Source organism: Maylandia zebra, linkage group LG17 (genome assembly GCF_041146795.1).
Source record: "Maylandia zebra isolate NMK-2024a linkage group LG17, Mzebra_GT3a, whole genome shotgun sequence".
Taxonomy (NCBI): Eukaryota; Metazoa; Chordata; class Actinopteri; order Cichliformes; family Cichlidae; genus Maylandia; species Maylandia zebra.
In genome coordinates this window covers 7,448,992-7,474,656 of record NC_135183.1, presented here as the reverse complement: position 1 = coordinate 7,474,656, position 25,665 = coordinate 7,448,992, and the positions used below count along the sequence as shown (strand labels likewise).

Below are 25,665 nucleotides of genomic sequence, written 5' to 3'. Positions count from 1 at the left end.
TGCTCTTCATATGTGTGGTCACGTTTGTCTTTCACAAATGGATTAATATCAAGGGTTCTCTAAAGTCCTCAAAAATCTTCACATCAATCCAGTGCTGAGAAGATGAATTTGAACCATTTATCTCATTCGTCCATCAGCAAAAGCACAGACCTCATTCTAGATCAGGTAACCCCTGGTGTCTCTGATTTATGACCATTCAAAAAGTATTTGATTTGAGTCTTTCTAGCCAGTTAACACTGTAGGAAATTCTTATTCTCACATCCTGTTAAATCCAAGAAGTGACCTAAGACTTTGATGTCTTTGTAATGCTGTGTCTGGCAGCCTGGACAGCATGCACATATGAGGTAATGATCACGAAGTCGTATGCTGCGAGGCAGCCACACCAAACCTGGCTGTAACCCTGATAGAAAACACATGAGGTAGTGCTGATTGTCCGTCTGTGTCTGGAGCCTGGCTTTTTAACCTGCACACTGGCTGACAGGTGGCACAGCGTTGCCTCAGTGGACACTGAGCCCACAGGGTAGGAAGTACGAGCTATTTTTTGCACTGGTGACAGACACCGTTGACACAGGGAGAAATGTCTGAGCTATAGGACTGGACATATAAGGAACCTTGTGATCCAACCTGCGCTGTTGGGATGTAGTGGAAATTTACTGAGAGATATGTGTTTTATCACATTTTAGGGGTTGTGTGTTAGCGTATGCTTACTGTTTTTGCCTCAGCTTTACTGCTCTGATGACGTCCTTTTAGCTACATTGCACACTTTTGATGCTTCACATAAAAACTGGTGTTTCTTCACTTTGGTGAAAAGGCAAAACCCCTCAATGGCCAAACAATGTCAATTATCCCCTGGGGCAAGCTTTATAGCAAAATAATTTAGCAAACACCAAGTGCTTGGAACTGTAACTCCTTAAATGGCTACTTGAGGCAAGCACCAACATTTAATCGGCTCCTAAAGATGTTAAAATGCTGACTATTACTGAAGAAATGGCTTGGGGTGTGACTACTTTCTGGAAAAATTGGATGGTTCCTAGGCTTCCCTGAGCCAGTTCAAGTCTCTGAGCTAGCCCTCTCTTCCCTATTAGTGTCTTTGCAAATGACTGAAGCTATAATGCACTCATCTTGATGAATGACATGGCTTGTTTTCTGGCTATTTGTACTGTCCTGCATTAACTATGCAGAGCACCTACATAGTTAATACGCCTCATGCTGACATTCCATCTTTTATGTACAGTCTATGGTTATGGTTTCCCTTCTTTTATTTCATACAGTTGGGGCAGAATATACACTATTGTGAAAAGTATTTGCTCGTCTGCTTCACACATATGAACTTGAGTTCCCATTCTTAATTCATAGGGTTTAATATGATGTCCATCCGCCCTTTGCAGCTATAGTTTCATCTTGTACTGCTTTCCACAAGGTTTAAGAGTGTGTTTATGGGAATATTTGACCATTCTTCCAGATTTGTGAGGCCAGACACCAATGTTGTACTAGAAAGCGTGGTTCTAAGTCTCTAATCTAATTCATGCCAAAGGTGTTCTAACAGTCTGAGGTCAGGACTCTGAAGCCAGTGTTGATAACAGTCAAGTTCTTTCACACCAAGCTGGTGTACAGTCATGTTAAAACAGGAAGGAACCCCAAACTCTTTCCACAAAGTTGGGAGCGTGAAATTGTCCAAAATGCTGAAATATACCAAGACTGGACAAGTCTTGGTATGTTACTCTTAAGAGTTCCTTTTCACTGGAGCTAAGGTGCCAAGCCCAGCTCCTGAAAAAACAACCTCACCTCTACCAAATTTTACTCTTGGCACAATGCAGCCAGACATGTACCATTCTCCTGGCAACCACCAAACCCAGACTTGTCCATCAGATTGCCAGACAGAGAAGTGTGATTCATCACTTCAGAAAACACGTCTCCACTGCTGTACACTACTGCATATGACGCTTGTAATGGTGGTGATGCAGCTTGACTTGGATGCAGCTGCTCAGCCACAGAAACCCATTCCACAAAGCTCTCCACACTGTTCTTGAGCTAATCTGAAGGCCACATGAAGTTTGCAGGTCTGTAGCGACTCCTGAGAAAGTTGGTGACCTCTGTGCATGATGCACCTCTGTGAATTCACATGGCTTACCACTTTATGGTTGCTTTGCTGTCATTCCCAGTCACTTCCACTTTGTTTTAATACCACTAACAGCTCACTGTGGGATATTTGGTAGCAAGGAAATTTCATTCACCAAGTTCCTGAGAGCAACCCATTCTTTCACTAATCTTTGTAGTAGCAGTCTGCATGTCTAGGTGCTTGATTTTATACACCTGTGGCCATGGACGTGATTGCAACACCTGAATTCAATAATTTGGATGACTGAGTGCCATTATAGTGTCTATCTGTTCTAAAAACAAAATAACAGATTGAATCTGAACATTTTCATATTCACAACAGCACTTCCACAGTATGATATTTAATCTACCTTGCCCTACTTTTGGCTCCAGTGTTGATTCCGGTCTGCTCCTTGTTCATGTCTACTTCTTCTCCTCCCTGGGGATGTTATTGTGGAAACCAGGGACCACAGTGGGTCTTCTTCTCCTGCAGCAGTAAATGTATGTTGTAACCCCCCCACACACATCCCAACTGGGAACAATTTTCTGTGCAGTTGTTTCTAATCTTTAGCAGAACACATTGTTTTTGTGTGCTTACTCTCCCACGAAATGAACAGTGTGTCTGTTTTTAATTGTTTTTCACTTGAATATTTGAGTGAGTGCGCTTGGGCCTCACAGAGGATCTGCATAGCTGCAGTTTCCGGCACAGGTAAGGAGCAAAAACTGAGGGCATGAGCTAAAGTTCTCCTCGGGCTGGTCCTCAGTTACAGAAACAGATACATTAATCACCAAGACACTCGTGTAAAAGCAATAAAGCCTGTCACTGCCTAGTTTTGTTTTGTATCTTTCTCTGAGATGATTCATTAAAACCTGAGCCAGATAGTATTTTACCACAGTATTTATTTAAATCCATATGGGGGACCAGATGTTGACTGTATTTCCACAGAAAAATGTTTTTGCTTAAAAACAACTCGTACACACATTGTGAATGGATAATTTAAAGTCAAAGAAAATTTACGAAGTCATAGAGGAAGCACTCAAAAAGCCAGGGAGGGCCTGTTCATTTTTATACAACCACTCTGGCCAAATCGAGTTTTGTGCCAAGTGTTATGAAAGCAGGAAAGCAGCAGGACCAGACGGCATCCCAGGTCGTATCCTAAGAGACTGCGCATACCAGCTAGCTCCTGTGTTCACTGAGATATTCAACATCTCTTTATCTCAGTCGGTGATCCCCACATGCTTCAAAGAGTCCATCATTGTTCCTGTCCCGAAGAAACCCCACCCTGCTTCTCTCAATGACTATCGCCCTGTAGCCCTCACCTCAGTAGTGATGAAGTGCTTTGAACGCCTGGTCAGAGACTTCATCATTTCTTCACTACCAGACACACTGGACCCACTACAGTTCGCTTACCGTCCAAATCGTTCCACAGACGATGCCATCTCTCATCTCCTCCACACATCACTCACTCACTTGGACACTAGAAGGGGGAATTATGTTAAAATGCTCTTCATAGACTACAGCTCTGCATTTAACACCATAATTCCCTCCACACTCACCACCAAGCTGGAGCATCTGGGACTCAGCTCATCTATGTGTCAGTGGATCTCCAACTTCCTAACTGGCAGACCACAGGCAGTAAGGATGGGCGGACATGTCTCAGCCTCCACCACTCTCAGCACTGGAGCCCCCCAGGGGTGTGTTCTGAGCCCCCTGCTGTACTCTTTGTACACATATGACTGTGTGGCCACTACCAGCTCCACCACCATCATCAAGTTTGCTGACGACACCGTCGTGGTGGGCCTGATCTCTGATAACAACGAGACGGCCTACCTGAAGGAGATTAGGAATCTGGAGAACTGGTGCCAGAGGAACAACCTCCTTCTAAACGTCAGTAAGACAAAGGAGCTGATAGTGGACTTCAGCACTAAGCAGGAGAGGAACTACCAGACCCCCGTCATCAACGAGTGCCCAGTGGAGAGAGTGGACAGCTTCAAATACCTCGGAGTTCACATCACGCAGGACCTGTCATGGTCCTGTCACATCAACACCGTGGTGAAAAAGGCCCGACAGCGTCTCTACCACCTCAGACGCTTGAGAGACTTCCAACTGCCCTCCAAGGTGCTCAGGAACTTTTACTCGTGCACCATAGAGAGCATCCTGGCGGGAAACATCTTAACCTGGTTCGGGAACAGCACCATGCAGGACAGACGAGCTCTACAGAGGGTTGTGCGGTCAGCTGAGCGCACCATCCGCTCCGAGCTCCCTGACCTGCACTCAATCTACAGCAGGCGGTGCTGGACCAAGGCCAGGAAGATCGTGAAGGACCTCAGCCATCCCAACAACAGACTGTTCTCTCTGTTGAGGTCAGGAAAGCGATTCCGCTCCCTGAAGACCAACACAGAGAGACTGAGGAGGAGCTTCTTCCCGCAGGCGATACGGTCTCTCAATCACACCACCACACAGTACTGACCCACACATATGGTTCTTACACACACACTGGACTTTCTGGACATTGTTTTTGCACAACACTGGTCACTATATTCTTCATTTCCAGTTAATACTTGTACAGCTGCTGTTATTGTGTATATATTTATTTATATTTAGATTTCTTCATACATTCTTATATAGTTCTATATTGTGTATTGTGTATTTTGTTGTACAGTTATTTTATTTTCAACTTTAATTTATATATTTATCTTTATCTTATTCTTCCCAGTTAAATTTACCCTTCATTCTAATTTGTGTTGTACAGTTATTTCATTTTTAACCTTAATTTATATTTTATTCCTTCCTAGTTAAATTTACCCTTTTTAATTTTTCATATTTATTTCCTATCTTATTCATAGCCTTTTCCTTTTTTGTTTTCTTTAGGTCACGAGCAGTTGTCCAAGCATTTCACTACATATCGTACTGTGTATGACTGTGTACGTGACAAATAAAAAAAAATAAATTTGAATTTGAATTTTGAATTTTTATGACTCACAAAGCACCTTCTGCTAAAAACCATAGGGCTGGGTTAACGTGAAAGGTAAAATAGGCCCGTGGTCGTAGCAGACATGTGAAATATTTCAGTACCTCTTAAAGTGCAGGAGAGGCAGCATCGAACTGGTGTGAAGTCTCTTCTGGGTTGGACACTTCCGCCTGTGAGACAGGAGAATGTACTGCTTGACCTGGCTGGTAATACCACCAAGGTCATCTGCTGTCCCCCGTTTTCACTCTAACACAGTTGTGTCAAACCTAAGGCCCCGGGGCCAGAACCAGCCCATCAGAGACTTGAATCTGGCTGACTGGACCGCTTTGGAGAATGTGAAGGAGTGAATAGAACTGACATTGAACTTTTAATTGTATTTTTATAGGTTTTACAGCTTCTTCTATTAATAAGCCCCCCCCCCCCATACACCAATTAATAGATGTAAAAAGATGTTTTTCTGTAAGTTTACACATTTATCATGTGATTTCACTGACCCGTCCACTTGAGTGTAAAATGAGTTTAACATCCCTGCTACAGCACATGCGGCATCTCCGCCTTCTGTCTGTCTCTTCAAGTATCTCAGTAAGATTTATTTCCATGTCTGTAAAGTGGACTTCAAATACTTCACAATACTCTAAAGCTGCTCAGCTGAGTGAGCTTTCCCAGAATCATTGAATATGTTTTATTTTTTTCTTTCTCTTAGCCAAAGCAGTACATGTGGTGTGTTTAAAAAAAATAAAATAAAAAAGAGAGAAAACAAAAATGAACTTTTAACAGTGAGATGAGAAGATGCACGCTGCACTCTTATCTGTTCAGTAAATTGGAAGCTCCAGCAGCAAAAAGCCAGCGGACTTTGTTTAGACTGGAAAACATCCTAATGAGCTAGAAAGTTAATATTTGGTATGACCACCTTTATTCTTTAACACAGCCTGGTCTCTCTTAGCCATGCTTTCTTATAATTAGTTTGAGGAGTCTTCAGGAATAGTTCTCCAGGCTTCTTGAAGGACATTCAAAGCTCTTCTTTTGATGCTGGCTGTCTCTTTTGTTCCGATCTTTGTCAAGATGATCCCACATAGCTTCAGTAATATTTTTATGTTTTTGATTTTTCCATCCAGGTATGCTTTTACTGCACTGGCAGTGTGTTTGGGATCATCATCATGCTGAAAAATTAAGCTGTTGAAATGAAGCTCAGATGCTTTCCAGATGGTATTGCAAGTGGACCAAAATCACAGTGCTGTGTTCATAATTCAGTCAGTTTAAACAGGATCCCCAACACCACTGGCAAAAATGCAAAGCCAAAATCCCAGTTTTAACCAAAGATCTCAAATGTGGATTAATCTGATTGTTAAAACCAATTGTCAGCGATTTTCAGTTCAGTTCATCCTTTTCTTCCTGTTTGCCTTCATTGAGAAGAGCTTTTTAACAGCCAGCTGTGATGAGGTTTCAGTGGATCCACCTGAGGGCCAGATGGATCACTCAGGTCCTGTGTCAGGTCTGTGGATTTTTTTCCTCTCTCTTAAAGACATTGCTTTCAAAAATTGTTCATCTGCTGTAGTTTTATGCTATAGTTTTGTTTAGGCCTGCCACTTCTACTTTACTCTCCACGTATTCAGTTTCCTCAAATTTTTTAAGGAGACATTGCACACGTGCAGCGATATGACAGGTTTTCGGCTTCAAACATACTTTGGGAATCACAATGCTGGTGTAAAAATACTATTTTATGCCTGTCAAACTGTGCTTTTCTTTGGGATTTTTATCGGATTCGACAAATTAAATGGAAACAAATCATGTGCTTTTAGTAAAAAAAGTGCCAAAAGATAGAAAAAAGTGTGTTAAAATGTGTTCTTTGCTTAGTTGTCTGTCATGTGTAGATACAACACGGTCCATCTCCTGATTTAAATGCTTTTTATGCTTCAGTGATTCATAGGTCAGTGTTAATTAGCTTAAAAATTGAACAGAAAAAAACACAATTTCTCTGGAAATGGTCTGGTACAGTGTCCAAAAAACTGGAAATGAGACATCGTCCAAAGAAAAATCCTGGAGAACTATCACTCACTTTAAAAATGAAAGAAATTCTGGCTCATTGGATGCAAAATATAAAGTAATGAAGAGTGACTCAAGACGCAAGACTGCATCTCTTAGTGCGTAATCCTGCTGGGCTGCTTCTTTATGCGTAGTTTGGATGCTCACAGCAACTTCATACTTTACTTAATCTTTTCATCTAAATCTTGGCATTAAAGCAAATAGAGGTATTTCCCTAAATGTCAAACACATGAATTATGATGATAGATGAAATGCCAAACAGGATTTGGACACATAACACATGACAGTACTGGTGAACCATTAGGCTGAGCAAGATTTCTCTGACTTTCTGAGCCACGATTGTTCAATACATCATCCTTGCATAAAGATTATTATCAACACTGGCTTCACTTCACACAGAAAATATATATGATCAGGACTAAATTACTGGCAGCCTAATAGTATCACTGGAGATAAGCGTGAACATGCCTCTCAAAGCCGTCCTTTCAGCCCTCTTGAGAATTTAAATGGGATTTTACATGAGGAACTTTGCAGTAAGCAAGTATAAAGCCACTCTCTGTTCCACAGCCAGCTCCTTGGAGAATTCACGCCAGAGAGAGGATCAGCTCCAGAGATGAAAGTGAGGTCAAGGTGTCTTTTTTTTCTTGCCCCCCCTCTAAATCAGACTTTGTCTCAGGCGGCTCCTCTCCTCTTCCCAAACTGAGAGCACACAGAGCTCTGGAAACTGAGCAATAAAGGTGATGAAATTCAATTTTAAAAATTCAATTTTACTTATGTAGCGCCAAATCACAACAATAGTCGTCAAAGGGGAGAGAAACTGTGCTGGGCAGAGTCAGATCAGGTTGTCTAAGACATTTAAGTACACACAGTATACTATATTTGTTGAGATTGATCTTCAACTGGAGTAACATTATCTTCAACATATCTGTCTTTGTTTTGCACTGCTCTGTGTTTGTGTGGCTATGAAATGGTGTCTACACATGTGGCAGACCACTCACTGAAAACACACCGTACAAGTACATGTACTGCTCATTGACTGGCTAAGGCCGCCCCTCCAGTAATACATGGAGATGGTAGGATGCAAAGGTGTGGTTCTTCACAGCAGTTAGAGGGAGCCCAGTCAGAATCAAATGGGGAAAGAATGGAACCAAACACAGACAGCATCTCGAAAACCTGGGCTTCGAGGTTTACCTATCAAATCTAAGATAGTTTGTAGGTCTCTTTTGGTCTGATCATCCTTAAATGGAGCAGGGAAAACCCAGATTTAAACCCCGCAGATCATCAGATGGAAGCACAAAGACACTTCGCATCCAATCTGAAAAAGATTGAGAAGATCTGCCACAAATAATAAATGGAATAAACTGCCAAGATCCAGTTGGGAAAGCCCTTCAAGACGTCCAAGAAGACACGAGCTGTAACGTAGTGTAAATCCAAGCTTAAGGACCCATCCAGTGGGCCCTTTAGATTTTCTCTAGACATCACATTCATTTAATTTGGAGCATATGCATTTCTCCTTTCTTCTCTTCAGCAAGAATGATGGGGAAACCATCATACTTCCTTTGGCTGACACTGGTCAGCAGGTGATTTGAGAGCTGCAGAGGAAAGCGGCTAAACGCTAAAGTGCATCAGGTATTTAGCTTACATGTTTCTTCCTTCCTGTTCTCAGACATTTTTTTTTCCTTAGCAATAAAAGCATAATTCAAGCATAGACAGTGCAGTGGTTTCCTAAGAGCTGTTAATTGACAATGTTAGGAAAACCATAAATTATTTCACATCTGTCTGAAACTCGAGTAATTTATGACGTTGCAATATATGATTATGGTTGCATGTAAATGCCTGGGGTTTTTAAAAGCTGACAAACACGCTTGTTTTTTGTGGGCTTGGTTGACTTCTGCTCAGCGTCTGCAAAACTAATTGCACGCAGGCAAACCCATGATGCTGGCACACAATCAGAAATGAGAAACGACCACTTTCTGGCGCTTTCTTTACATTGAATACACGAATAAAGTATGTGCACCCTCCATAAATGATTAAAGGCCTCGTGAGTGTTTTGTAAATTAAAAATGATCCCTTCACATAGAGTTCAGACGAACCATCAAGTCGCCAGGCATTGTTTCAAGAGTTTGCACCTTAAAATCTGCCTATAGTCCCTACATGAGCTTACCACTAAATTAAAAGCTGCACATGACGCTGCACCTCCCTGCGCAGTATGTGTGTATATATGTGTGTGTGTGTGTTCCTTCTTTAGCCCACTCGACCCCAACCCAACTTTCACTTTCCCTGCACACTCTTACACTTCCTCCCTGCCCAAACACCCCCTTCACCCTGGACTCCCCTGGCCCCTTTCTCACTGCTTTCCCGTGATCTCTTAAGCACTACAAACCACCTCACTGAATACAATCTCTCTCTCTCTCACACACACACATGCACACTCGTACATGGAACATTGTTTCCACTATCAACTGCTCTGTATTTCACCATCTGTTACGCACTCCCCCAGCTGTTGCCCACACTCTCCTTGCTCGGCAAAATAACAGCTCTACGAGCCGATGACACGCACACAGGACAGAAATTACACAGGGCCGTGTCTGCTAATTAGAGAGAGAAGCCAGTTTAGCATCTCGTCAGTCTGCAGGTAGAGTCTGCTGTTAGACTGGTCGCCCTCCTCCCAGTTAAATTCATGGCAAACTGATGAGCCCTTTACCTAATGAGGCACACTTAACCAACCGTGTCTGGATCATTATGTTGAGAAGAATGTGCTTACAGTGGCCTCTCAAAAGCACATCTTTATTGAGCCTAATGGCTGCTTACGTTTTTGCTCTACGCTCTACCAAACCACAGAGATTTTGCCGTCTTATTTTTCCTCTTTAACCACCCATGGTTGACTCTGGGCTTAGAATCATTCGTGAGGCCGAAGGTTTTTCACGCTCCTCACGTTTCCAAGCTGGTGTGTTACTATAAAATGTTCAAACCTTAAAGACAATACGCTCTCAGAGCAGCAGAATATGTGATTTGGATCCTGGCCTTCCAAGGGGAAGTTCTGGAAATGAAATCATTGACAAGACATGAGCATGCAGGTAGGGATAGTCCATGCAGCTTCTGGGAGTGGTGCCAGCAACAGTGCTGCGTCCAAAAGACTCCAAATACCATGCTGCCAGCATATGCAAAATGTATTTTTTTAAATAAAACATGAAAAGCTGTGATTTTTTTAATAAGTTCATTTGAATTGACACGTGCAATCTGTGCATTAATACTTGATCATCGTCTGTAACCACACACTGCTGTGATGACGATCCAGCCTGGCCTTTTGTGCGCTTCCAAGAAAGTGAAAAGTGTTTGAGAGCACTGGTCTAAACACTAACTGGTCATTTCCTTGGATAAGTTATTAAACTGTAGGAGAGGAACACTTGTTTTGAGGGTGGGGGCAGGGGGTCTCCATGTACGCTCGTCTACATCTGCCCGTTCCTCAGGAGAAAGACAAGCGAGTGTGAATCTGACTCACTCATTCGGGCCTAACACTTTGGTGCTCAGCACACAGTGGATTGATTACTGCACATCTGCACATGTAAAAGGGGAAAAAAATATGAAATTCATCTTAAAAAGTGTGCTGCAAAGTGCTCTGCATGCAAGTGAAGATATTTTATGGTAAATAATTCTGGTATTATAATAAAAGATTTTAAAGGACCGCTGACGCTCACAGCAAGGCGGGCTCTAAATCTGTGATTTTATCAAGGTTTTATTAACAACCCGTGACAGAGTTTGAACCTTTTCCTGCCAGTCAACAAGCTCAAGCAGCCCTGTGCTACAACATTATCATGAAGTTTATTTCTTCAACACGTTGATTCATAACCTTCTTGGAAAAGCAGCACCTCTGAACCTTTCTCTGGAAGTTGAGAGGAAGTGAAACATCTGGATAGAGCATCGCTACCCGAAGATGCTGAGTAATAGCAATGCCAGAGAGAGACTCCATCCCGTGTGGGCTTCCTCCTCCTCACACTGTCTTTGATGAAGAAGGGGGACAGCGAGTAGACTCACTGCTGCAGGCACACATCCGCAGCACAAAGGGCCTCAGACACCTTGTTTACAGGAATCACAAAATCCTTATGAAAGTCGTCGTTTGCACTGGTTGATGGGCTCTCTTGGAGTTTTCATGCCACTTTGACCTCTCTTACCTTGCTCCGTGTTTGGGCATTCTAACTGCTCACTGTCACTGCTGTTTAACTGTCTTCAGGTTAAAAAACCCTGTGTTCTCCACCTGGAATTAGAGGCAGGAAAAGCTCCGTGTCTCCCAGGCCCCTAAACTGCAAACCATATGGACTCAATCCCGGTCCAGGCTGATCTGAGGATGCAGACATCTAGAGGAGGATGCCATGGCATGTGGCGGGGAGGGGGTCGTGACAGAGCTCTTCTTGTCCAAGGTTATTGGGTTAGTCTGAGTGGGAAATGGTGGAAGTGAGTTGGAGCTTGTTTGTTTGGAAAAATCGATGGTTGAGATGAGGAAACGGTGTCATTTTCAAGGAGAACTCTGTGCAGCGTTAGGACAGGGAAACCGCAAAACAAAGGAGCATTTTTGGTGCCGGAGCAAATGTGTCATTATAAACACTGCTGGAGTTTATACACCTAATAAATCTGTGCTTGTGTAAATCTCGGGAGAAGGAGCAGACGCAAAATCAAAAGCCCTCAGACTATATGGCATGCTACCTAAGCTCATAAACCACATTCACATCTAACAGTCTAACTCTCTCGCTGAATCATAGCGTTTTGTTTTGTTTTATGAGAGTGCATTATTGACTACATCAAAATTCTTTTTTTCATCATTTGTTTAATCCTGTGCTACAGCCAGGAGGCAGTCAAGTCTTTATATATACAGCACACTGTGAGCACGCTACAGCATATTTTCACTTTTCCAGCCAATGCCCAATTTCAGTTTAATGGTCAATGTATAAAAGATAAAGGTTACTTACTTAAATTGAACTAGTGGATTTAAGATACTGCATGCTATTTGTTTTAGTAGTATTGTGATCATTATTTCATTGATACTGGCTTTCTACTTTGAATGTTGGATGTGTGATGTATGTTCAGAAACAGGCGACCATAATAATCCCATTTTCTGTGACGATTTCCTTATGAATGTGCATCAAGTGCACTTACAACTAACTCAAGCTCACTTATTCTGCCATGTAAAGTGTTAGTGATACTATTAGAGCCGCTTCAAAATTAAGCTCTTTTTAAAACTCAGCTTACACGCAGTGTCATATATGTCAAGTAAAGTAATTGCATAACATTTTGAACTGATGCCATCTGATGTTTTCTGTTTTACGTCATTATTTTTTGTGTTGGTTTGCGTATGTCTATGATTTACAATTTTTACGTGCATTTTATAACGTTTTATAACTAAACATATTGAAAACGTGCAGGGTAGTGCAGCACTCAAACTCCACTCAAAGAGTGACTGAAGGGCTCAAGCCAAAACTCCGTCCGTGATGTCACGAGTCAGTAACCGGTGAAATCCAACACCACCAGCTGGTAGGATGGGGTTGTGATGGGCTGAGTACGGGTTCCCCTCGCATCAGTGCAAGTCAAGGCACATAGCAGAAGCCACCGCCTGGAGGCAAAGACGCATGGAACTGAATCTGCTGTGTTGGAGACCAAGAAGAAGTCGAGTGCTAATTCTGTGAATCCCTGAGAGCAGTCAAGTTTACATTGGTGCATACCGACTCGCTGCACTGCAAGTCCTTCTCTCCCCCCTATGCAACTGTTGCGCGTCTCCACTTTGGATAGAAGTAGCTTGATCACTGCGCGCCGCAGAGCGCAAAGGAACTGAGGCTTTGGTTTTGAAAGAGTTTGGAGAGACCTCTCCTCAGGACTGCAGCAGCTACGATGAGGAAACTCTGAGGTGGCAGTTATCTCCGTCCGCTTTATGCTTCCTTTGGCTCTTACCAAAGGTTAGCCCATGTGCAGGTATCCCCTTGAGTGTGATTCTGTTTTCACCCAGATCTCTGCTGCCTGGACAAATGCATACAAATGCATTTAGGAGCTCAACGGACAAGGAGTGGACACGTTTCCGCGGCAGCAACGTAAGTGGTCATTTGGTTAAGTACTCTGCAGATGTCAGACTATCTATGCGCTGAAGCTGTTTCCGGAACAGGTTTTCGCTTGATATGGCAACTGGGAGACTTATTTCTGTTCAGGTTCTTTGGCGTGTTTCCCTGACAGGGCGCCAGTTGACCAAACAAGTTTCAGCAGCTGAGCTGCACGATTGTGGCACCAAAACGTGGCACAAACTATTCAGAATTTTAGAAAGTTTAAGCACGAGACGACTGAGCTTTGCTGTAGTTTTTCTCTTTTTAGGATGTCTTCAGCTCGATCCGTTTGACCTGTTTGTTCTGCATATTAGCTTCACTCTAGCTGTGCACGGACTGCTGCTGTTAAGCTTTACCATCCCCATCTGATACCTGTACTTTTCCATACACCCATGCATTTCAGCTTTGGAAGTTGGCTTTGATCCCACCATGTGAACATGCAGTCTAGGATCTGCTACAATATCATCTTTTTATTTGGCACCCACTCACACAGCTCCAGTAAGCTGAAGAATAAACAGTAAACCATGGAGAAAGGGGATGAATGAGGCTGTCTTGTAAGTAATAATGCTTATTCTGCAAGTGATAAATTAGAAGAAGCACAGAAGCAAATGTGAAGGACCCAAGAGGAGCAAATGTGTCCATCTCTGTAAACGTGTTAAGGCTTTAGATGAACACCCTTAAACCCTAAACATTCCTCATGGGAGTGTGCATTATTGACATCTAGCATGCAGGTCTTGTTGTCCTGCTACATTCAGCTGGGGTCTGTGGAACATCAGAAATGTGCACTTCTTGAAAGAAAGAGTACTTCACAGGAAAAGCATTATCTTCTATCAGAAGTGAGTCCAAGTTGCCTGTACTCTATTATGAATCTCTTCCAGATATGATCTAAAAACAAAATCTGAGATCACAAGACATTCTGTTATTCTCTGCTGATAGCGGTTGCTTGATGTAAAACAGTAGAGTTGAAACCCTATAAGAGATCCTTTTTTTTGTCCTTGGTAGTGAATATGAGAGCCTTATGGGGAAAACTGAGGTGACTGGGGATAAATCTGGCCTCCCTTGAATTCACAGACAGAGTTAGTGTGTATGCATCAGTGGTTAACTGGCTCCTGAGCTCCAGACAATCACCCACTGTTGCAGGCATTGCTGTTCTATTGCTGCCAGTGCTAGAACTATAACACTGCAGAAACACAACCACTCACATACACTCTGGCTGAGAGTGCATGCTGACTCCTCAGCACAGGTTGGTACCTCCAGGTGGTTGATAATGTGAGCAGAAGTTTGCTATTGTCAGGTCAATGAGGCAGAAGGACAAAAAAGCAGAGAATATAAAGGGTTTTTCTGCCAGCACATTATTTGTCTTTTTACAGAAGTTTATGAACATTTTTGCAAATGGTACAAATTTCAGTCCATTGTTAAGAAATACAGAAAAACATCAGCAAGAATTCATACAGGAAGTGAAGTGCTTTCATTTGAAAACGTTAATTGTTCTGTAGTTTTACCCAGTTATTATGTTTTTCAGTGTACCACATGTCTACTGTGCCTCTGAGTGCATGAGGGATACTAAGTTTTACTGTCACTACATAAAGTACAAACTGTGTAGCTCCCTATGAGGCTACCCTAGTACATGTTACATTCTGTAGAAGCATTATAGGGTAATGCTTCTACAGAAAAGCCTTCCTGTATAAGTTGTAGTGGACTGCATGATAGGATAAGTATTTATGCAAGAAAATGTCAAACTTTGCTTTCAATATAACTGGATAACAACAATACCAAAGTTCCCACCATCTAATGGTATTTAGCAGCTACTTATGTTTATCTGCAATGGAGCTAAGCAGACTCTAATTTGTGGTGCTCAAATCTGAGATAATTTATGAACCCTTATAGACACAACAATTTAACAGCCTGTGATAGACGGGCAACCTGTGCAGGGTGTATGCTGCCGCTCATCCAGTGTCAGCTTAGATGTGCTCCAGTCCCAAACCAAGCACAAGAAGTTAGGAAAATGGACAGATTGACAGGAAAGCCTTTACAAAAACAATGTCCTGGCTCATCTGGGTAATCGGCAGAGCTCACTATAAATGCCTTTAATAAGACTTCCACGTCCCACAGCTCAGGTTACCCTTTTTGAATTATTCTGTGCTACAATCACAGCCTCTCCACCTTCGTGCTGGAGTGTACTCACCTTCCCCAAATCACCGGCTGCAGGGATTTTGGCCTGTCGGTGTGAGTGAGTGTATTTAACCCTCCTAACATCTGAAGGTTTCTCTGCAACAGGGAAAGGGCAAATAAATAAAAGCCAGTGGAAGTTTACTCACGGGCCTTTGTCTGCTCACTGTTTTGTGAACTCAGTCAATCTTTACACTGGTCTGCCGTGACCTCTTGACTCCGAGTACCATTGGAGTGAGCTGACAAATGTTAGCCATGCTCATTAGAGGAGAGACATGGCACGCTCCTTATAGAAGAGTCCACTTAGATTCATGATGGCTTGGAATCATTGGTGGCTTGGAACAGTTAGGAAATCATTATCATTTCTAGCCTTTGCAAACGCTCCACTATTAGACAGTTCAATCCTGGAAACCTGCTGATTTGTTAATCATTTTTGCTGATGGCTATTTGGAGAGAGGACAACAAGCCTGCTTAGTTATACCAGAGTGAAGTTAATATGATAAGGGTACAGGTACTGAAGCTGTAACCCAGCCAGCGGGAACACTCTTTGGCAGTAGATCAGTGACTTCATGGTGTCCAGGAATGTTTTTTGTTGAGATTGAAAAGCAAAACATGCAGGAACAGAACACCTGATTTGCAAGAAAGTGATGCACTCATTTGGAAACATTTCAACTGGTTTATACTGTAACATGCTGGGTGATGCTGGGTCTTAACAGATCCTCGGGGCACTGCGTCATTTTATGTGTTATATCTGCTATGACATCCATGGCATTTTTAGACTGGGCTCAGCTAAGTCACACAACAGTAGAGGTTAGGTAAACGCTCCAAGGTCATGCTCTATAAACCTCAATCTTCTGAATAATGACTCCTCCAAGGAGTGCCAAAAGAGCTTCAGCAAACTTCAGGGGTTATGAAAAGTGGGACGGGTGAGTCAGGGTTAGTCTCATCAGGTTTGTTTAGATTGTCCTATTCAGAGCACCTTTTTTGCCCAAAGCGAAGTCAAACACAGCAGCTTTTGGATTTTTCACACCAACGCACCTCAACAGCAGTTTTAGTGCTTCCAGTTTCTTGGAGATCCTCTAGAAGTTTCATTTCAGAGCTGTGTGTGTAGATTAACAGCTTTGCATGCTTCGCTGTTACTTACTGATTTGGTAAATTAGACGTGTAAACAATGAACCGTGAAAGCCGCTGCTCACCTCCTGACTGACAGTAATGATGAATGTTAAAAAAAAGGAAAAAAAAAAGATTCCAGTTCCTTATGAGACTATAAACAGAAGTGTAATAGGTTTGCTTCTATTTGCCAAGCGTAATTGAGCTTTTTGCCTCTCCATTTGACTCTCAGCCTTCTCCCCAGTTGAATGAACCATTGTTAGGGATCCAAGCTAATTTTGAAGGGGAGAAAGGAAAGATCTGGTACTGCTGGAATGATTCATTGCAGAGTGGAGCTTTAAGTTGTGATTATTTATAGTCTTGACATGACACCCACTCCCCACATAGTGGTATTTCCCTTCGTCAACAGAGCACTGTTTGGGGAGCTTTGTCTTGCTTTCAGGGGTCTTTTCCATTAACTGCTAGGACGGGGAAACGTGCCGTAGCGGTACTGTCACATATAAGGGAATTCACCTCTGATGAAAGATTGGATGTAGTCTGTTTTTCTTATTAGTCGGATACATCCCTTCCATTCTGTTTGCATGTCACAATAAAGGTTAAAGCACCAAACCAAGGTTCAGCAAGTGGGGAAATGGTCACCAGTTGTTTCTAAAAATGTGATGAAGCGATAGCCGGAACGTGCTCAGTGACAGAGCCTCAGAGATGCTTTAAATAGCCACGAACAAGAGACTGTGGGACAGACAGCAGGACAAAAAAAAAATGTCTGAATCAGCGTCACATGGATCCACACACTCTAAAAAGGAACGTTAAGTGATTTATTTGGTTTTTTCCCCTCTATCTTTGGTCTACTTTTAAAAGCTGCCAATGTCTAAACAGAACCAGCTACTCGTTGCCCTTATAAATGTCACTGTAATCCTCTCACAGTAGATGAATGACTGTATTCATATGTCTCCCCCCCAACTTGTTTTTTTGTAACTTTTTCCGACTTTGGGAATACGTCTGCGTTACCAGCTGTGGAATGTCGCACCACATTCTCAATGGGGAACAGGTGACACACTCATTCACGGTGTCTCTACTTAAAGGCAGCCCTTTCCTTTTCTGTTCTTCCCTTGTTGTCTTTTTAATCTTCCCCCTCTTTTCTGCTTTCGATTATATTTTATTACTCAGTTCTGCAGGGCAAGTATGGCTTCCCGTCTGGGAGTTGGGGTGGGGGGTGGGGGCTCTCTGTCAGAAAGTGACTCACACTGGGTTAATCTCATGCTCACAGGCCACCAAAAAGACTTGTTTGTAAGGCGCCTGTCATGCTGCTTGAGGCTGTCAGTCCCTGCAGGATTAAGGTGTGACAGCAACCTTTGACTGATGGCGCCCTGCATATTAAAATAGCAGGACTACTGTCTCTTGTACTTTGTACAGCCACCACACTGTGTCAGTGTCAGAGAAAAATATGACACCAGTTGCCAGAACAAGTTGTATAAGCAGCTGTTACTGTTTTCAGGGCTGCTGATGTGATTTGGTTTGAATGTCCAGCTTTACTGTAGATCAGTGGTTCTGAAACTGCGAGGAGCAGGGCCAATGCAGGCGGGATGACCAGGTGAAAAATGTTGAATGAATATGACTTCATGAGGGGATAAATAAGCAAACGGTGATATTGTGCTGGAGCTTTATTTAAGTTGGATTCTTGTTTTTATCGATGACTGAAGGAGCGTATTCCAGAAAACCTTGATGATAATGTGCTGTGAAGTATTTTGTTTGCGTTGCCTTTAAATCAAACCTTCACTAAAACTGGAGTTACTGCTTCTTCTTTTCTGTCTTCTTTTTAAGCTGCTTCTTCTTATACTTTTTATACTTTTTCCCCCCCAGCTTTACTGGTGACAGTGTTAGCAAATGTTACCTTACCTTAGATTAAGACTTTATAACACATGTTCGACTGCCTGATCTGTAGTTCTGGACATTTCTAGACACATCAATGTATATGCACCCTATCTGCATTTTAGTGGACAATATTACTGGACAAGCTAAAGTTAACGTGAACAAATTTACCTAATTTGCACGACATTTTTGCACAATTTTGGGTAGGAAGGTTTTACAGTGATGCTGAGGACCGGCTGTTCTGTGTTGTCTGCTGTCCTTCCTCTGTAGCTGTCTGGTGGGGAGTGCCATCTAGAGGTGGGGGTCAGTGAGGGTCAAGAGTGGAGTTATGTGACTCTTGTGCAGCAAAATGACAACATGTAGTATGATTAATATATAACTTACTGTTTCATAAGCCTGTTATAGAATGGAACATATTTTAGTATTGGTAGCTTTTCAGGATATTTAAGGTTTTTGGTAGAGGAGATCCAACTTGAAAAAGATGAAAAGGGAGGAGCAACTCCTGTGTGAATGTTGGCTGGGGCATTTGCCTCTTTATGGTCCTTGCTTTGCCATAAAAAGCATCAAATTGTTATTAACCATGTGCCTTGGAGATCAAATCCATCATTGTCTGGAAACGATAAAACACGATGCTCAAATATTCTTTTCATCGCTTGTCACTACGTCTTCAGGCATAAAAATGTCAAAGTGGAACGGCTTTTGAAACGGAGCAGTCACATTGTCTTTTAAGGGGCTCCAGCTTTCGTTTTTACTTGTTTCGACTAGTGATATCTACTCAGTATCATCTACCACAGGAGAGGATGAATATGTTTTCTTGTGAATGAATCATTTATCTGATGAATCTCTTGATTGTTTAGTGTAAACGAAAGGATTCATGTAAAAGCAGACCTTATCAGCTAATTACTTGACAAGGATTCATTTTATTCTCCTTATCTGGCTGTCTGTTACCTCTCCAGTAGCACTTTTGCTGTCTCGTTGCTCTCTCCTTCTTCTCTTCTTTCTCAAAAAACTGACACTATTTTCAGAACCAAAATGATTATAATGTAACTTCAGCTCTCATTTTTTGAAGTGATGATTAGATCACAAGCATGTTATTTATTATTTACATAGCATTAATTATTATTTGAACTCACCAAGCAGTATCAGATTATGTAAAGTGTTTCTTAAACTGTGGCAGCTCACATACTGGGGTGGTTTGGAAGCTGAGCGTTGACTATATTGCTTCAGTAAAGTCCTGCTTTGTGTACTTTTATTATAAATTTAAAGACTATTGCAACATAATAGTATTCAGTTTAATTCAGTTTTAGTTATATAGTACCATACAACAACAACACTCACTTTAAGGTGCTTCATTTTGCTTCAGAGAAAACCCCAGAAGTTAGGTGACCCGCTATGAGCAAACACTTGGTGACAGCGGGAAGGAAAAACTCCCTCTTAGCAGGAAGAACCCTCTGACAGAACCAGACTCAGGGAGAGGTGTCGATCTGCAGTGACCGGTTGGGGGTGAATGGATGAAGACAAGGCAGAAGACGCACTGTGGAAGAGAGTCAGAGATTAATAATAACTAGCGATTAAATGCAAAGTGCTGTATAAACACAGAGAGGTGACTTAAGAAGAAACACTCTGTATGATGGTAAGTCCCCAGTAGCCTCGGCCTATTGCAGCATATCTAAGGGAGAGTTCAGGGTCGCCTGATCACCTTAACTATAAGCATTCACAGCCATGCTAATTACAAATGGCCATGCTCCGCTGTTAGCATCAGTTAGTGTATCTTTATTAAATAAAGATGTGACTGTATGTTTAAAAAGTGTCAGAGAGACAAACCCAACAACTAGTCATGAAACTGATCTTTGTTTTGTCCATCTAGGTGGAACTTTCTCCTGCTCCTGTCAGTATGCTCAGCAGCACTCTCTGGAGAAGATTACGCAGCTCAAGGTAAGCAACAGAACACTTATGCATGACTAAAAGTCAGCATTTTTTTTTTTTTATTATATGAAAGCATTTTATTAGATGCCCCCCCCCCCCTTGTCACTAGGACATGTGACTCACTGACATTTGTCATATAGACGGTATAAAAGCTCCTGTCTGTATCCCACTCAAATCAATAACAGAAAAGTGATGCTATGTAACACTTGCAGGGGCCCTATTGAAGCCGATCAGGTGTGAGCCAGGTTATTCACATTAAGTGAGTGGGGTGTCTGCTATTTATTGCATTCATGGCTTGTCAGTGACTCTGTTTTAACATTAGCCTCCTGTTACCTGACATAAAAACCTCCTGACTGAGATTTCAAATAAATTCCATGTTATATGGTGTGGAGATTTTAATTCTTGGGAGAACACTGACATCATATTGGTACTTGGTGATGGCAGGTAGCCGGGTATATTTGGTCCTAAAACTAAAATGTTAAATCAAGACAGCATGCTACATATTGCATTGTGAGTTTAAAGTCATTAAGTACAAAACAAAACACAACAACTCAAATATAAACTTTTATTTCAATGTAGGCTAGACACAGAATCAGCAGTGATTAGCACTCGCTAATTGACATTGCTGGATCCCCCCATTCAGTGCAGCAGCCCCAGTTCCGGATCGCAACTAGCTGGATAAAGAGTTGTTGAATCTTTTTATGGCTTGCACAATAATAGTCAAAGAAGAAGTCCAGCAGCAGCTGCAGAAATGGGACCAAAATGCTAAAGAACAGAGGCAAGACAGAATGACAGAAACAGGAAATAAATACAGAATATATAAACTGACACACAGTTGTTAAGAAAAAAGATTTTTCTTCCTATAGCCTTGAGGCGACAGTTGTGATGAATTGGTGCTATATAAATAAAATCAATTTGAATTGAACTGTTACTCAGAAAAATGTAAGTATCGTCAATAAATGAGCCATATACAAACCGATATATGAGAACCGATATACACATATGCAAACTTTGGCGTTATTCTTCTCCTATTAACATATTTTTAAATGAAAAGAAACACGGTTACTATCAGAACACATAGACTAGGATTACATGCGTTTTTAAGTAGCGTATCTTTACATTTACACTGTAAGCATATCTTTCCTGGAAAAGTTAGAAGCTAAGATGAAATAAAACCACTGGAAGTGGCTTAAATGCACATCAAACTACTCATTCTTGTAATGCTTCCAGTAATTACATCAGCTGATGCCACAAACTCTTTAGGGATCCTAAAGAACTCGTTAACTGGGATCCTTCAGAACGGTTCCTACAGAACTCCTCTAATGTTTACGATGCCTTGTTCATAATACAGCTCAACCACATCACACCCTATTTCTGCTTTTATCTTGGAGCACATACAGTACATATAGGAACAGCAAGTGCACACAGGAATTCCTCTTTAGCTGCTCTTCTGATCACTTTTAACCTTCTTCCTTAACATGCCCGCTCTTGCTCTCAGGGCCATGGCATGCATTTAAAAGCAGCATAAATAACCGTTGTACCTTTGTTTCCTCCCTCTCTGTTTTTTCCCCTCCTGCTACATTTCTGACTCAGTGCTCGCATCTCTATGGTCCATCAATGAAAATACTAAATACACCCATAATGTAAAGTACATGGCAGAAATGCACATACAATGGGAAGAGGAAATCTTAGCTTGGCATGTTTTGGCAGCTGTGCCTCACCTGGTCAGGTGTTGGGGGTGAAGTGATATTCATCTTTATTTTTAAACAGAGCAACAAGGATGAGAAGAATTGGAGGTGAGAAGAGCTGAAGTTAGAAGGTGATCATAGATAGAGTTGTTATTTTTGCTGGGCTCTGCTCTATCAGTGGATCTACATTGATTTGGGATCTTTTAACTATAATCTCATCTCTCACCCTGAGTCTGACTTTCTTGAAAGAGTAAAGTCTTGTTGAATCAGGCACTGAAGCAATAATATAAAAATATGTCATATCCTGGGGTCTGTTCCACTATTGCAGTATTGTCTTATCTAAGGCTGACCTCATGATTAGTCCTCACATAGACTGTTTATGTGCCTTGTCTACTGCCTCTTGCAGTGTCCCTCCCCTTATGCCATCATGCAACGCCATGTCCCCACGTATCACGGGTGATACGTGATGGCCCGCTCCAAGTAGAATCAATCCATCATAATGAGGGGAGGAGGAATGAACAGACAGCGCAAGAGCACCTTGTCTTAACGTATGAGACAGATTAATTGGGATCTCGTCTGACGTTACCTCAGGCAGTGAATGTGGAGGACATCACAGTGAGCGCTCAGATCTTCTGCAGACAGATACTCCTCCTATCAGAGCTGCATGACTAAAAATGCTGTGAAAGCACATTGTCTTTATCTCTGTAGTCTTCTTTTCTTTACCTCTGCTCTGGCACCCAAACAGTATGACAGAAATGGGTTTCATCTGCTTCTTAACAGGTCTTAGAATGAGGTAAATACAAGCTGAGATAAACGACAGCACATGTATATGAAACAAAATTAAAAATTAAGTGCACCCTGTGATTCAGGAGCTCAGTCTCATATCAGTGTGGAGGAACGTTGGCCCGACCTTGTTTACAATGTTGCTTCAGTTCCTTGTTTATTCTCTTTTATGGTCCCATCATAACATTGATTTTTTTCTTTTTCAGCCATTCTGTAGTAGATTTGTTGCTCTGCCTTTATTCTGTTGCACAACATAGTGGGAGGCAATATTGGGTTGTTAGGCAGTTGGCCTGCATTGGGCTCTAGAGTTCATGGTTGACTAAAAGAACAAGACAAGAACTTCATGGAAATCGAGGTTCCTGAACGTTCTTGTTTAGTTTTGGTCAATTAAGCCCAAATCATCACCCTTACACAAGTTTGTGCTGATATGCTGTGTTTGGTTCACACCAAATGTGGTACTGTGCGTTAAGGCCAAAAGACATTGGTCCAGAAGTCTTGCGTTTTGTTCAGATGAAACTTTGGTTTTTAACGGGAAGACATTTTCTCCTTGAAACCATTCCAAGCGAGCCATATTTCTTCAGTCTTTTTCTAATTGTATTGTCATAAACTGTAAAATTTAACACACTAACCGAGGTCTATATAGTTTCTCTGTGCATTGCACAGACTGACCTCCAGGAGTATTTATCCACTCCTGGGAAGATGGATTCCACACATTTGTTTGAAAATTACCTCAAGACCCTTCCCAGAATGATGCGCAGCAACAATTACTGACATATATTTTTAAAATGTTTGGCTATTTGCCTCTATTGGATAATAAATACAGATGAACTCAGGAAGAGAGAGAGAGGGGAAGACATGCGGCAAAGGGCCACAGTCCGACTCAAACCTGCTGCTTTCTGGCCATGCAGCATGTGGATGCTCACGCTCTTAGCTAAACTGGTGCACTGACTATTGCTCATTTAAGATCATTTCTGATGTCGTTCCTCCTTGGCAATGTGTTAACACACCTGAATGCTAAAGACCTACAAAGTGCCAAAACATCTGCTTTTCACAGAGGTACTCACACTTGTTGCTGTTCAGATCATCAATTGCATCTGATTAGCTGCTATTAACCCTCTCAGTTCCTATGGAAGCAGTGTACTTACTTCAGCATGCTGGCTTAGTTTTTGTTACATGAATAATAACGTGGTGTAATATATCATGTTTTATTGCTTTTCCAATACCTGCTAAGAACTATCAAATTTTTATTATATCTTAAACCTTAGTGTTGAAAGAGGGTGCACTTTTTTTTAACCTGACTACAACATTATGGGCAAAGTTCAAACATTAAAAAGATCATTATTTCCCTGCATCTACATATTCACACCTCTAGAGGTCAAATGCTCAGTTTAGGATTTTCGTATTTTTCTAACTCTTCTAACTCTTCACCGAAGTCTTTTCGATAGCAAGCGTATAGAGCATGGAGTTATTAAGGGTATACAGAATGTTCTGAAGGATGCACTTTATGTCTGTGTCTCCAGGCGTGTACTGATCCCACTTTTTCTCTCAGGAAATTGATTCTGATGCCTTTTCTATATGCCGAGTAGCAACAAGCACAGACCCCACTCTTCAGTTCTCTTTTTCAGACTAAAAAAAGCTTATAACACTTTAAGAAGACAATACTATAATATGTGGACACTGGTTTAGTTTGTTTTTTGTTTCCACTCACAGTAATTCTACATTAACTGGCCCGTCTATCAAGCTGGTATTCCCAAATACGGTGGAGTCGTTTCTTCAGTGGAACGTAGTTTGTCAAACTGTTGCTGAGATCTAAACACTGAACAAACGCTTCTGTGTGACTGCTGTCTTCGTCTGCCAGTGCACTAACAGATACCTCCATGCTTTCTCTTGCATGTACACAAATAAGTGAGGCCATCATTTGCAATTCAGTTGATATTTAAAGTTGAATTATGTGTGCAGCATCCTTTAATCACAATCATGTACTGACATGTATCATCGCCAGTTTGCTGTGTTTTTTGAATGCAAAGCTCGACAGAATGTGCTCTGTATGCAAGTTCAAAAAGGAGGAGGAGTTTCCTGTATTCTGCTTACATGCTTATCTTGCCCCTGCTTCTCATCTGGGCTACAGCTGCATTTCTGTTGCTTGAAAAACATGGATTGGATCATTGGCATCATGCTGACATTGTTACATGGCCCTAATGGCTCACTAACTTTTCTTAGTCATTTAACTTCAAAAAGAAAATAACTCTTGTCCGGTCCCAGTTTGGGTTCAGTACAGGCAGTATCTCTAGTTAGGGCTGGATCAAATGACCCCAAAAGCATCTGTTAGTTCCGCTGCTGCAGGCTCTGGATGCTGGGACACTTCCAATGATGTGATAAGCACTTCTTCTCCAGTCCCTTCTTTTCACTCCTGATGTCACTCCTTGTGTTTTAGCCTGATTATTTGGTCAAAAAAAATAACAGTTTTGTAATTATTTCATATTTAATGCCATCGAATTAAAATCTTTTGTCCATGAGCAACATGTTTAGGCATCTATAGAAGATTTTCATCATTTCATTTTTATTTGTGAATCTGTAAATGCGAATGCAAATATTTTTCTCAGTATTATTAAAAGAGAGAACTATCAAGGTTTGCATTCTTAAATAGTTTTGAAAGGAATAATATATAAAAAAGAGGCTGGCTGATATAGGACTTAAAACTGATACCGATATTTGATGATATAATAATAGATTTTTCGATATACTGGCCAATAGCATTTTTTCCCTTTTTGTACTGACACACAAAGCATAAAAAGGTTTTATTAACATTTGTTAAGTTAACTTTTATTCGTGCACTCTCTGCCTAACTCTGCTCAGATCAGCTACCAACAGGGACGTTGCAGAGTGCCCTCTGGTGGTCAGATTACACTAAATTAGCACTGATAA

General features: G+C 41.6%; 1 protein-coding gene across 1 annotated transcript in view; it reads left to right on the top strand.

The window, feature by feature from the left end:
• Positions 1–12,629: 12,629 nt before the first annotated feature.
• The window catches only part of col24a1 (collagen type XXIV alpha 1), an 86,782-nt gene continuing 73,746 nt past the window's right edge, over positions 12,630–25,665 (top strand). Inside the window, exons 1-2 of the mRNA XM_004562127.3 lie at positions 12,630–13,189; positions 20,211–20,278. Coding sequence (XP_004562184.3) covers positions 13,137–13,189; positions 20,211–20,278 — 121 coding nt within the window. The 5' untranslated portion in view covers positions 12,630–13,136. The remainder of the gene's footprint in view (positions 13,190–20,210; positions 20,279–25,665) is intronic.